At 36.1% G+C, this 12,116-nt stretch overlaps 1 protein-coding gene across 2 annotated transcripts in view; it reads right to left on the minus strand.

Moving 5' to 3' along the window:
* Positions 1-12,116, minus strand: part of RPAP2 (RNA polymerase II associated protein 2) — a 36,249-nt gene that overhangs the window by 16,079 nt on the left and 8,054 nt on the right. Inside the window, exons 9-11 of one of the 2 annotated variants that reach the window (XM_084291093.1) lie at positions 11,713-11,807; positions 10,029-10,109; positions 2,428-2,496 (exon numbers count right to left, since the gene is read on the minus strand). In XM_084291093.1, coding sequence (XP_084147219.1) covers positions 2,428-2,496; positions 10,029-10,109; positions 11,713-11,807 — 245 coding nt within the window. Of the gene's footprint in view, positions 1-2,427; positions 2,497-9,811; positions 9,897-10,028; positions 10,110-11,712; positions 11,808-12,116 lie in introns of those variants that run through there. The other variant, XM_084291094.1, reaches the window with a different exon arrangement.

The following is a 12,116-nucleotide window of genomic DNA, read 5'->3' on the forward strand; positions in this document are numbered from 1 at the left end:
GGGTACGCGTAATATGGTCTTTTGTCCTGATGGAAAGAGGAAGTATTACCTTCTTTCAGGGTCTTGCTTATTTACTCCACTATTTAGCGTTAAGAGTAAAATGGCCATCCCGTGTCTGGGACCCAATGAAGACATGTGAACATGTGTCCTGCAAAGGTTCTCCTCACCAGCTACAGAAGCTAGTAAAGAGGCACTCTGACTCAGACCCCAAAGAACTCCTCAATCTGAGTGACATTACACCAGTTGCAACATGCATCATTATTCAGTGTAGCGATGGGGAGGCTGCAGAGGATTTAACAGACTATAATCCTTTTTATGAGCACCATCCGTAAAATAGGGTTGATTCCCTAGCATACTATAGGAGGTGACAAAGGGCCACAATCTGAAGATCTGTTTGTGAGGAGTTTGGCCAGGTTTCTGGAAAAAGTACTCAGTAGCTTTTCTCCTAACACTTTTATCTTCCACTATATCCTGAAGTTTGATTATCATTTCCAAGTCATGAAGTATGTTGCATCCTTTCTGGAACGGTCAAAACTGGACATTTAATCTTAGAGAAACCTAATGCTCATTCTACCCTGTCTACATTTTTCCCAGTCTCTCCTAAGAGGAGGCCAAGAGAAGTGGTTTGAAGTCTGAAGATTATATGACCTTGCAAGAACCTTACAGTGAGTTGAAATCAAATGCAGTTTTATTTGTGATTTAACTAGAATAGTATTAGAAATTTAACTAGAATAATATTAGAGATAAAATCCACTCTAATTTGGGATCAAATATAACCCATTTGTTTAGGGGTGGGCCCTTAGAAAGCCAAGGTAAAACAAGACTCGGTTCTCTGCTTCTACAACCAAGACTGCATTCTACTTGTAGAACATCTTAAAACAATTGTAAAACAATCATTATGTATGTAAACATTTGGAGCTCATCATCTGCAGCAGAGATCAGCAATGTATTTTAACTTCTTAGCAAAAGAATCACAATTTCCTTAAATGTACAGAAACTACTTGAAAAATTCATAAGATCTGTTTCACAAATTACCAATTCAACCATAAGAATATATAGTAAAAATGACAAAAGATTTGTTCTTATAGTTGATAAAATATTTATGCCAAAGCATTCAAGTAAAGTTACTTTCTGTGTTCTGATTTAATGAATCATTTGAGCAGTATCTGGCTGGGTGACACAGATGTAAGGCTCGCTGAAGCCTACTCTAATGCCTACTGGTACAGCCTTCCTTGGGACAGTGAAGCCAGAACAATGTGTCAGACTGAAGTAATATCAAAGAAAGTAAGTGCAGTACTGGGGACGCTATGAGGTTGGCCCACAACACTTCTTGACCTCTGAATGTCTCTAAGTACTTCTGTGTCCTACTGGCTCCAGTGACCCAGGAAACCCAGAAGCAGCAGCAGCACGGTGATAAACAGTCTCTGAAATAAGATTTCTGCAATCTTGTAATTCATGCTGAAAGACATACAAGGCTTGCTTGATGGTTTAACCCTACTGAAAGGCAGGGCCTGACACTATGTGAAACCACCAGTGATTTCTTAAAAGGTGAGCTAATGTTAAATGTTTAATACGAATTTCTGAGATAACTGTTTTATACACTGCAGAGTTTATATCTTTAACCTCAGAAAGGTACATTAATTTGGAAAACAGAAATTAAGAAACATATTTGAAGCATATGACTACAGCTTTTATAATTCATGCCTGAGCATACAAGTTCACTGAAATACACTATAATAAAAACAAACTTCCAGTGAGTAAAACCTTTGGAAAGCATTTAACCCTTGGAAAGCAAGTAGAACAAAGCTGAGGAGGACTTTAGGAACTTCAGTATCATAATCTTAAGCAATAAAACTAATCCACATAAAATAAAATACTGTGCCCCAACATTGCTTTCAGGAAGTCAGAGCTGATTAAAAAGCTTTCCCCTGCTAAACAAATTTGCTAGATTATTTAAATAAACACAAGTAGAAGCATGTCATATCTTGGACTTTGTAATTGGACTTTAATTATGAAAATGAAATCTTTTAAGGAATTAGAAGTAAAATGAGAAAGTATAACAACTATGCTGCATCCAAATAATGCGTGTCATTATATCCTACTGTCAGACAAGGGAAGAAAGCCCGGCATTATTGAATAGAAGAAAGTGAAATACCCTCTTCCTTCCTCCCACCCTTCTTCTTTAAAAACACATATATACATATGTATATATACATACATATATATATTTAAATAACATTAAGCTTGTCCACTGTTAACTTGGTGTTCCAGATAATTCATTTAATTTGCATAAAAAAATATTTCTGTTGATTCCCCCAGTCAGTTACAAGAAATATTTTCTCTCTTTTATCTGAAAATTAAATCTCATCTTAACAGGCCAGTTAAGACAGCTGTGTATAAGAATATTTGACATTAAAAGATACTTACACAGATAACAGAACGATAGCAATTAGAGTCCATTCAGGCATTTTGTGAATAATGTTTCTGTTTGTTAACCTATAATAATTAAAAAAAAAAAATCAGCACATTTCAAAGTGAAAGTAAACAAATTTTAATTGCTGAATTAGAAGTCTATCTGTGAAAAGAATTAGTATGCAGAGATGTGGAAATTACAGCTCTATCTGATCAAGGTACCAACTTTCAGGATATGTTTCTTCATATCCTGTAACGAAGGATTTGTAGAAGTCCCAATATCTGTCTTTGTTCCACGTGAAAGCTGGATGGGGAAGATTGAACAGAAGCTAGTTCTTTGAATTCACAGTCTTGGCCGCTGTGAGGGCTCAACTGTCCCTGACACCCAAAGGGATGTTCTCAGGAACCACACATACACTTTATGTGAAGATGGGCCTTCCTACACTGTTTCCCCTGTTAGTTTCAGATCCAGATTTGCTGTAAAAGCTAGCGTTGCGGAAATAGACTGGATTTTAAGATAGTGGGGGACAGTACTCTGATGATCCTTGTTATTAAAATGAAAATCTAGAATTCTAACTTATGCAATGGGAGCCAGGGAGATAAAAGAGCAAGAAAAGGTGTGAATCAAGAACCACACAGATGCTCAACAACAAGACCACTACATTTCATACCCACTGACTCACATTGTATAATTTCGTAGTAAGACATTTTCTTTAACTCAAATGTTAATTTGACTTAAAACAATTAATGTGTCAATTGTTACAGCTGAATTTAGGCATGTGTTTGATATGAGCAATTTATGGAAAAGTCACATCTCAAAAAGAAGCTGTGGCTATGTAGGCATCCAAAAAAAGCTGGCAGCATTAATTTTATTCACACAGGTGCTGCCACATAGCAGAAATACTGATGGGTAAGTGCCTCAATATGTTTGCTTCCTTCTTGCTCTCCGCTTCTCCTCTCCATAGACTTGCATAAATTCAGACACAGGAAGAAGCAGCCCTGTCATTAACACAGGTCTACAGACACTGGTGAAGCTGGGAGGCTGCTAAAAGGTCTGTGAGTAAACCACTTTCCTAAAAATTGGTATTTCACCTGCTCCATCAGGGGCTGTTTACCAGTGTTCATTATGAGAGGCGACACAGTGAGGGCTGAGAACATAACCCACTGCAGAGGTAGGAGAATACGTTTCTATAAGATGTTCAAGGTTCAGTTTAGGAGAAGAGACATTGTCTTAGACATTTCAAAGGAAGACATGATTCCTTAAAGTTTTCAGCAAACTGTGGCAACTGGCAGAAATACATGCTTTTAGAAGTCACATATGGAAAGCTACGTGGCAGCATTATCTGTAAAAGTTGGCAGCCTAGCCATAGGGGCTTTATCACCAGATCCCTTACCAGGGATCATTATGGTAGCAAGACACATGCTCATGACACAGCTTATACTAGCTCCAAAAAGAAAAAATAGTAATAAAAAAAATCAAACATTAACTGTGCCTCTAGTTCCTTACTAGGACACGGCTGCATTCAGAGTGTCAGCACATTCCTTCTCCTGGTGGTGTATGATAAATTCAGCTTCAGAAGCAGACCAGAATGCTACTGTACTCAAGGGATCCCAAAGCACAGAAATAACAAAGGTGATCATTTAGACATTTAGATTTCTAGAGTAGGAACTTAAGTCTTTTTTTTTTATTTATTTTTTTTTAGTCCTTACTCCAAACACGAGTTATAAAATGAAATACCTCACAACAAATTCAATTCCAGGGTATTCTTCCCTCAGTAAGATTTGTCATTGTTAAAATTCAACTTTTCTTTTCTTTTTTTTTTTAAAAATTCTACCCAGTTATATTCAAAATAATCATTAAAAATAGTTATGAAGGTGTTTTAAAGGATCATTTCCTTTTTTCAGAAATATATTCAAAAAATATTTTTAAGAATAGTAATGAACAAAGCAATATTATCCTGTTTTCCTCCTCAAATCTCCAAGCCTTCCAACCAAAGTAAGATTTTGAAGCAACGATTACTCAAATAGTACCTTAACTGCCCTAGTTTTGTTAAATGATGAAAGGAAAAGCAGTGTATTATACTACATGTATAGGAATTATCATGTCAAACTAGAACCAATAATTTTGACAAATACAGATTATTTTTGCTATTAGAAGATGCATGTTTACCAATTACTATTTGAAATAGCTAATGGCAGTAGCTGGCAACAAAGTTGTTTCATTTTTCTGGTTATAGAAAAGGAAAACAAACAAAGGCTGAAGGTCTTGACTCAATATTGATGACAGTGATAAACACTACCAAGAAATGCCTGATGGAATCATCTTGACAGGCAATTCATATGTAACATTCCAGTTAATCTGCTATGATAAGACACAATGGAAGAGACAGATCCAAATCACCAGGGAAAACTCTGTCAAATAGAGAAAGCAGCTTTATTTCAATGCTCTACATGGAGTTATTATTGATTAGAGCATTGGAAGGTGTCATTCTCATACACAAACTGAGAGATGCAGCTATTTGTGTCAATTAACTCTTATTCAATGTTAGTATTGATTGGCCAGGTCTCAACACTAGTCATTGCCACCAATATGCTATTTATGAAGGAGGTAGTCCTAAGACACAGATAGCCAGCAGCATGTGGTGGTACGGATCTGCTGATGCACCTGTCACTGGACTGGATGAAGTGAGGCTTCCACAGCCTTTCAATACAACACCTGTCTTGTGCAACTGAAAAAAAAAAAAAAAACAAAACACAAAACAAAACAAAACAAAAACAAACAGATTTTAGGCAGATCAGACTAAAGCTGGCAACCTACAGGTGCGAACCCTTAAATAATACAGAGCAGAGGAAGGGCAGTCACTTTCAAGAACAAGCTGTGTGTCAACACCAAGGCCTCTGAAGAGCAAAGCTTTCAGAAAACAGGAAAGCGCGAGTCCTCTGTAAAAATGGTTCATTAATTCTTTGTCTTGCCTCTGGCCAAAATTGTTACTTCAGAACGATCCTTGAAAGACGGGAGAAAAAGGTCACTAGATTTCTGTCATACACATACTATGGAAATGTTAAAACACTACAAAATTTTCCCACAGCTACCCGAAGAAAGAAAACAATATACAACTTTTCAGAAGAGAACATCTCTACTTTCTTAGGCTTTGTAGTAATGGACAGGTAAGCCAAGAATCCTGGATGCTCCCAAATAGCTGTGTGGGTAGTTTATGAGTGTTGTATTTCGCCCCTGCACTGCTTGTCGGAAGATGCACTACAGCTGAACTTAACTGCTTCCCTCATCCATTAGGCAACAGGACCCACAAAGCAGTTCTAATGCTGTATGAAGAAGCTCAGACTGAGCAGATGAATCAAAAAGAGGCAGGAATTGACAAATAAAGGACTAAAAAGTAAGATGAAGACAAATTCCCTTTCGAATCTCCTCCCAGAACCTGACTGGAACCCAGCCTGCAAAGAAAGTCAACTCTGATATGGAAGCTTTGGGAGTACAGAGGAGTCCAAGGTTGAAGTAAGCAGTAAACAAAAAAGTAAACCCAAAAATGACACACAAAGAGCACGCAAGTTGGTCCTACTTCTTTTCCTTTGGTTGGCTTCCCATTCAATTTCTGTCAGCTGCTGATTTTGCTAGCAGAACTCCACTAGCAACGATGGCCTGATCTGTAACCAGTACTTGCAGTGGCAGCAAATTTAAACACATCCATAAAAGCCCAACACTAGAATTTGACAGGTACTTCAAGAAACTTGACTTTATAGGAAGGAAACTCTCAGCAATGCAGGTGCTCAGCACCTCAGCAGGATTACATTTTCTGAGACTTCTAGGAAACAATTTGATAACAGGAACACAGTCCAACAGGAAATGGCAGATAGACAAAAAGATTATTGTGCAGAGTAATTAACACCTCCCCTCCTCCCCTTGACGAGGTCCACAGCATCAGATATTACAAAAAAGATGCAAAAAAAAAAAAAAAAAAAAAGCAACTGGTTAATACATGTATAAAATAAACTTTGCTAAATGTATTTTCTTTATAACCATTTATAAACTAATCCTGAGTATTCTTTCCTTTTCTAAACATTTGTTTATACAACTGAACTTTGTAGCAAGGTAAAGCTGTCAGCATCTTCGCAAACAAAGCAGCCTTTTCACTCACATATCTATATTCCTAGATGTAGGAATATATTATTAATGTCAGTTCAAGAACCTGACCTCCTAGTTTGGCCATTTACCTGTTCTGTGAGACAGGCTTCATGGATGAAGATGTTCAAGTTGTAACTTTAGAGAAGCTCAGCTACCTATAATTTTTCAAAAACTTGCACTAATATGGGCAAAGTTGTTATTTAACTAACTCAGGTTAGCACAGGCAAATATGAAACAAACATAATCTATGCTTCAAGCTTCACCTAGAAAAATTTAAACATAAAAACCAGCTCTCCTCTACCCCCTTAAAAAGAACAGCACATTTCCATGCTGAAGCATAATTCAGTTTGTTGATCCTGAGCAAAAATGGCCTGCTATTTTAAGTTTAAATTTTCTTTAAAAGAAGCCCATTTAATTTTTATCTGCCGCTTTAGAAACAGCTCTGCACTAATTACTCTGACTGATCAAGATTTAACACAAGTTAGCTCAGGTTTAACACAGAATAAATACTCTAGATGTGTTAACAAACACTGTTACATCCCATCCTATCTGGCTATAATGGTGTGCTGCACTGGCACTTCAGCTGTGGAAACCCATAATCTGCTGTGTTGAAGAGAAAAGGTCATCGACCATCTGGTACTTCCACATTTCCACAGAAAAACCTGACTACAATGAACTATTGCTGAGTTGAAACTCAGAATTTAAATTCCACTTAATAAAGGGTAATAAGCAAAAGCCTATTAGTGAGTATAGGCTAGATAACATACACTTATTATACATATTTTAAAAGGTAAAATACTGTCTTGTAAACAAGACAAAACCTGTAATAGAAAATCATGAACACATCTTTAAGAAACAGCTATATCACTGGCATTGCGAGAGTTCATTGTCAATAACAAGCTCCATAAAATAAATTAAAATATTTACAACCATAAGATACAGCAGAAATTCTATTTTTAATATACAACATTAAGCTTTAAAAAATAAAATAAATCACACATTCACGAACATAGTAAGTTAGCCTCAATTCTTAGCTAATTTTGTCTTGATCTTTTAACAAAGTGCCCTTATACACTCTGGAGAATTATTTGACATCTCAGTTTTCGTAACAAAAGCTTACAGGCACTGAGGGACTCTGTTTGGGAAGAGCTCTAACCATTCTAAAATGTCTCCTGAGATCCCTCTAGTGTGTTTCCCAGCAGTGCTGATTGACTAAAATGTTGCCCAAAGGAGGCTGAACTGCAAGTGTTCCTTTAAAAACCAATGGAGCTGAAAATTGTTGTTGCTTAGTTCACCACATGCTCTTTTACCCTTCTTCAGCTAAGCTCTACTATTGCCATGTGTTTTTATCTCCTTCCCTCTTCAGCAAGCTCTTCAGCCTGAAACATTTCTAGTATGAAAAGCACCAGCATTTGTCAGGGCTGCCTCCATAGTCATTAAGCATTTTAACCATATTAACAAAGAAAGTAACTTTTAAATTTCTAAACCTTTCAAACAAATATCAATTAAAAAAAAAAAATCTCAGAATCCCTGCTAATACATTCAACTTAAAATCAGAGAGACCACTCATTAAGTAAATTTATATTTAAGTATAGAAATGGAGATTCAAACCTATGCCTTCTTCTAGACAGCTAACTTTTTTTTTTCCTGTTTTGTCAGCAGACTCTTCTGTATCACAAATGCAAGAATGAAAAAGGGCTCAAAAGTTATTACTTATTTCCTGTATTTTCATATTATTTTACTATCAGCAACAATAGCACTCCAATTATTGTGAGATGTACATAAAGGCACATAAAAATTCTTGTGTAGGGCTCACAATTGTTGTCAGCAACCCTTCTCCCAAAAAGCTGAATTTCTAAGCAATTTGTCTGGAATCTTCACAGTAAAAGAACTCCAAGAACTCACTACCATTCCCTTCAACTTACTCTTTAACAAAAGAGACTGAAAAATCAACTCATTCAGTGTTATCTGAAGAATCAGAAATAGATCTGTGGAGAATAAAAAAAAATAGCGAAATTATTGCTACATTAGCCAGGTCACATACTTCCACTAAGAGATACTAACAATAACATTTTTGGATCAAAACCCAAATTAATTAGGTTTGGCTCCATCTTGTAAATCCACATGTTTTTAAGTGTATATCTATGTTTTTAGAAGACCGTTTTGGTTTCAAGGCTCCTTTGCTATAAACTGTTTTTAAAACCTGGTAATCAGGCCACATTATTTTTGCTATTCAAAGGTAATTTGAAATATAAGTTCTGCTTTTGGGAACCTCCAGGTAACCTTCCTCCTTTAAATTTAAACAAACAAGAAGTAGACTGAAAAAGACCAAATATCGTTTTTTCCAATTCTATCACTACTAAGCATTTAGACCACAGAGCAAATAAAATGCACAAAGTTTTAAGATAGAAAGTCCTCATTCAAAGAACTGGTATATATACAGCATATAGATGCTGCTCCAGTATAACCAGACATATCCTTCCCAGTTTCAGTGTTGTTAAAATAAAATCACAATTAAATGACTGCAATTGTATAATCAAGTTCAAACACCAGGAGCTCTTAAATAAGAGATCATGCACAGAATCACCAGAAAGGAAAAGGAAATTATTATCTTCCATAGTAAAAAAAATATCCAACATATATAGAGATCTGTGTTTTTGTGGCGTTCTTCCAGATATCAGATAAATCATGAGGAATTAGGTGGAGTTGGGTTTCTGTTCACCAAAGCCTAGATTTCTTGTTGCAAATACCATAAGAATGAGCTTTGGTAATTTCACATGTAAACATCATGCAGTTTACTGGGGGTGGGGGGGGTGGGGGGGAAGTTCCAAGAGTGATAGCATACACAGAGTTAATAACTCTTGTTGCTCCTTTTCCTGACAATGCGTCAAGATGCAGGAGTTGTGGCCCAAACAAAACCTAAAAACGTTCAGAGAAGTTACCACAATTCTGATTTCCCTCTTTTCTTTAGTCCCAGTGTTTCCAAATACCCTGTTCAGTGCTGCTAATTGTGGTAATGGCGTGTACACTATGTCTACTTCCCCTTGAAATGGGCAAGATGGCTCAAGCTGGGCCTTCCCAGCTGTAGAAGTTAGTGGTAACAATTATTAATCACATTAAAACCAGTTAGTCCAGCTACAAGGAGCCAGAGCAAAAGAAAGTGACAGATCTCACAAACTCACGCTTAATAGGAAGTGATGAGGTAGCAGAACCTTTAAAAGACTCACCACCATCCTCCAGAGACCACTGGCCTAGTTTTTAAAAATCTGCAAATACTCCTGGTGACCCAGCCACTGTCAGGAACAAGGAAGGGCTCAGTAGTCCACAGGGAATGTGGCATTACCTACATGAACACACAGCCATAAAAGGGAAAAATCTGCAGGGGGAACTTCTCTGAGACCAAATCACAAATCATTCAACAGAATTATTTAATCAATCAATCAAGAAGAATCTCGAATTAAAAACCAATACTTACTGGAAAGTTTTCACAAGATTTTTTAGCTCTGTGTAAACATCCCCTAGAGTAATCTGAAGAGGGCCCAAAACTGCAGGTAATCTAGAAGGCAAAAGACACTGGTTAATATATGTTTTCCAGTTTTTAATTTTTTCCTCAAGTTTTTAATTTCTTCTCTACCAGAGCTTATTAAAGTAAATAGAAAAAAAGGGGTTATTTTTGTGCAATAGATCTGGCATGATGTTTATATTTCATATTTCTCTCAGTGGTGTTTGGGCAATACCTTCACTTTAAAACAGCTTGCTTATAACAAGTTTAGTGTGAAAGTGAATTAGAAATTAACTGTATTTTACATGCATACTCTATTAACTTCCGTATCAGTTCTGATACGACATTCTTTAAAAAAAAAAAAAAAAAAAGTTTTGTGTTATGAGGATTACAATTCCAGGCCTCATAAATGCTTTCCATGTTTATATTCATGTGGTTGAAAAATAACAGAAATAACAGTACAAAAACTGCACGCCTAAATGAGGTTTACACAGAGAATCTATCTGCTAACTGTAGGCTCTTATACTACATAAAGAGGATACAGCACTCCATTGTAAGCCTGGTAACTAGAACCATGATGTTAACAGGCAATCAGAAATTTTCAAAAACAGATTGCCTCTCTACTTGACTGCATGTAAAACTTGATATAGCACATCACAAAACACACACACTGTTTAACTAGGTCTCCATATCCACAAGTGCTGGAAATGTACTTTATACATGTACTCTTCACATTTCAGAGGTGGATTTAAGAAGAAACTTTTGCCTCTATTTACTTATTTAATAGTTAATATCCTCTTGCATTTGAATATTTACATGTGCATGTAGTGTGTTGATACTGATGGAAGAATCAAGATTTCTATTTGCCTCTATATCACTGCATGTTTTACAGTAACTCTGCTGTGCACGTTCATATTCCCACTGGCTTCATCTGAACATGCCAAGAAATAAATGCTTTACCACAATGAAAACTACGTGTAGTGCATACAAAAATTACATACAGTATACACAGCTATTTTAAAATAATTTATTACTTTATGTATACATATTCCATATTTATATGTTCAGATAATATTGATTTACAGTTCCTATTTTAAGTTCATCAGAATCTGTTTCTAAACAACTTGCAAGAAATTAGATAGTTTGGGTGTTTCCAGATATGTGAAAAGAAAGAGACTGATAAAAAAAGGGTGCTGTGGATTATTTTTTTTTTAAAGCACATTCTTATTTTAAGCTTCATGAATTGCACCAACATTTCGATTGAGAAAGCACAGAAGTTTCCCATGTAACAGCACAACAACATGCCTTCTGCCAAGTGCTAAAGACTGGGACCATGCTGTCCTGCCAGCCATGAATGCTGTCAACTACAAGTTCTGGTGCATGCAGGAAGAGAGAAGGTTCTGTTAGACAACACCTTAGCAGTGAGATTCTGACATCCACCTCAGAAGGCTGTGCAAACCGACATCTGCTGCTTTATCAGAGATGACTTAGAAATGTTTTAGAAATAAGTTCTTTAGGGCAATAATGATTATAAATTATGAGTAATGCCACTCAGAAAAAGGCCAGAATATCCTTGCACAGTGTGTTTATTACTTAAAATGCTGATGAATGAGCACCAACTTCAGTTTGATTATTTACTGAAGTAAAGAATACTTACGCTTTTCTTAGTTTTTCAAGGACGATTCGCTTTCTAATCTGCATTTGTGCATTTGAATCAACAAGTGGGAACGTGAGATCTTGCTGTTCATCATCCTGTATTACAACATTAAAACCTTTAACAATTATAACCTAATACTTAATTACAGGCTATGCATCAAAATAGTTACAGATTATCAATAAATGTTTAAACATAGGAAAACTCATCTCTGAACAAAGAAAGAGAAAAAAAACAATGAGTTATCAACAGAACGTTGGTTGACTTGACCCCATATACAGTTTGCAGCTAGCCTACTTTTCCTCTTTTCTTGCAAAGCAGTATGCTAGATACTTTAATTCAATGGTAAATTCCTTCAAAATTATATGTTTAAACTTTTTACAAGAAGCAATGCAATAGTTTTATTT

Source organism: Netta rufina, assembly GCF_964035555.1.
Source record: "Netta rufina genome assembly, chromosome: 8".
Taxonomy (NCBI): domain Eukaryota; kingdom Metazoa; phylum Chordata; class Aves; order Anseriformes; family Anatidae; genus Netta; species Netta rufina.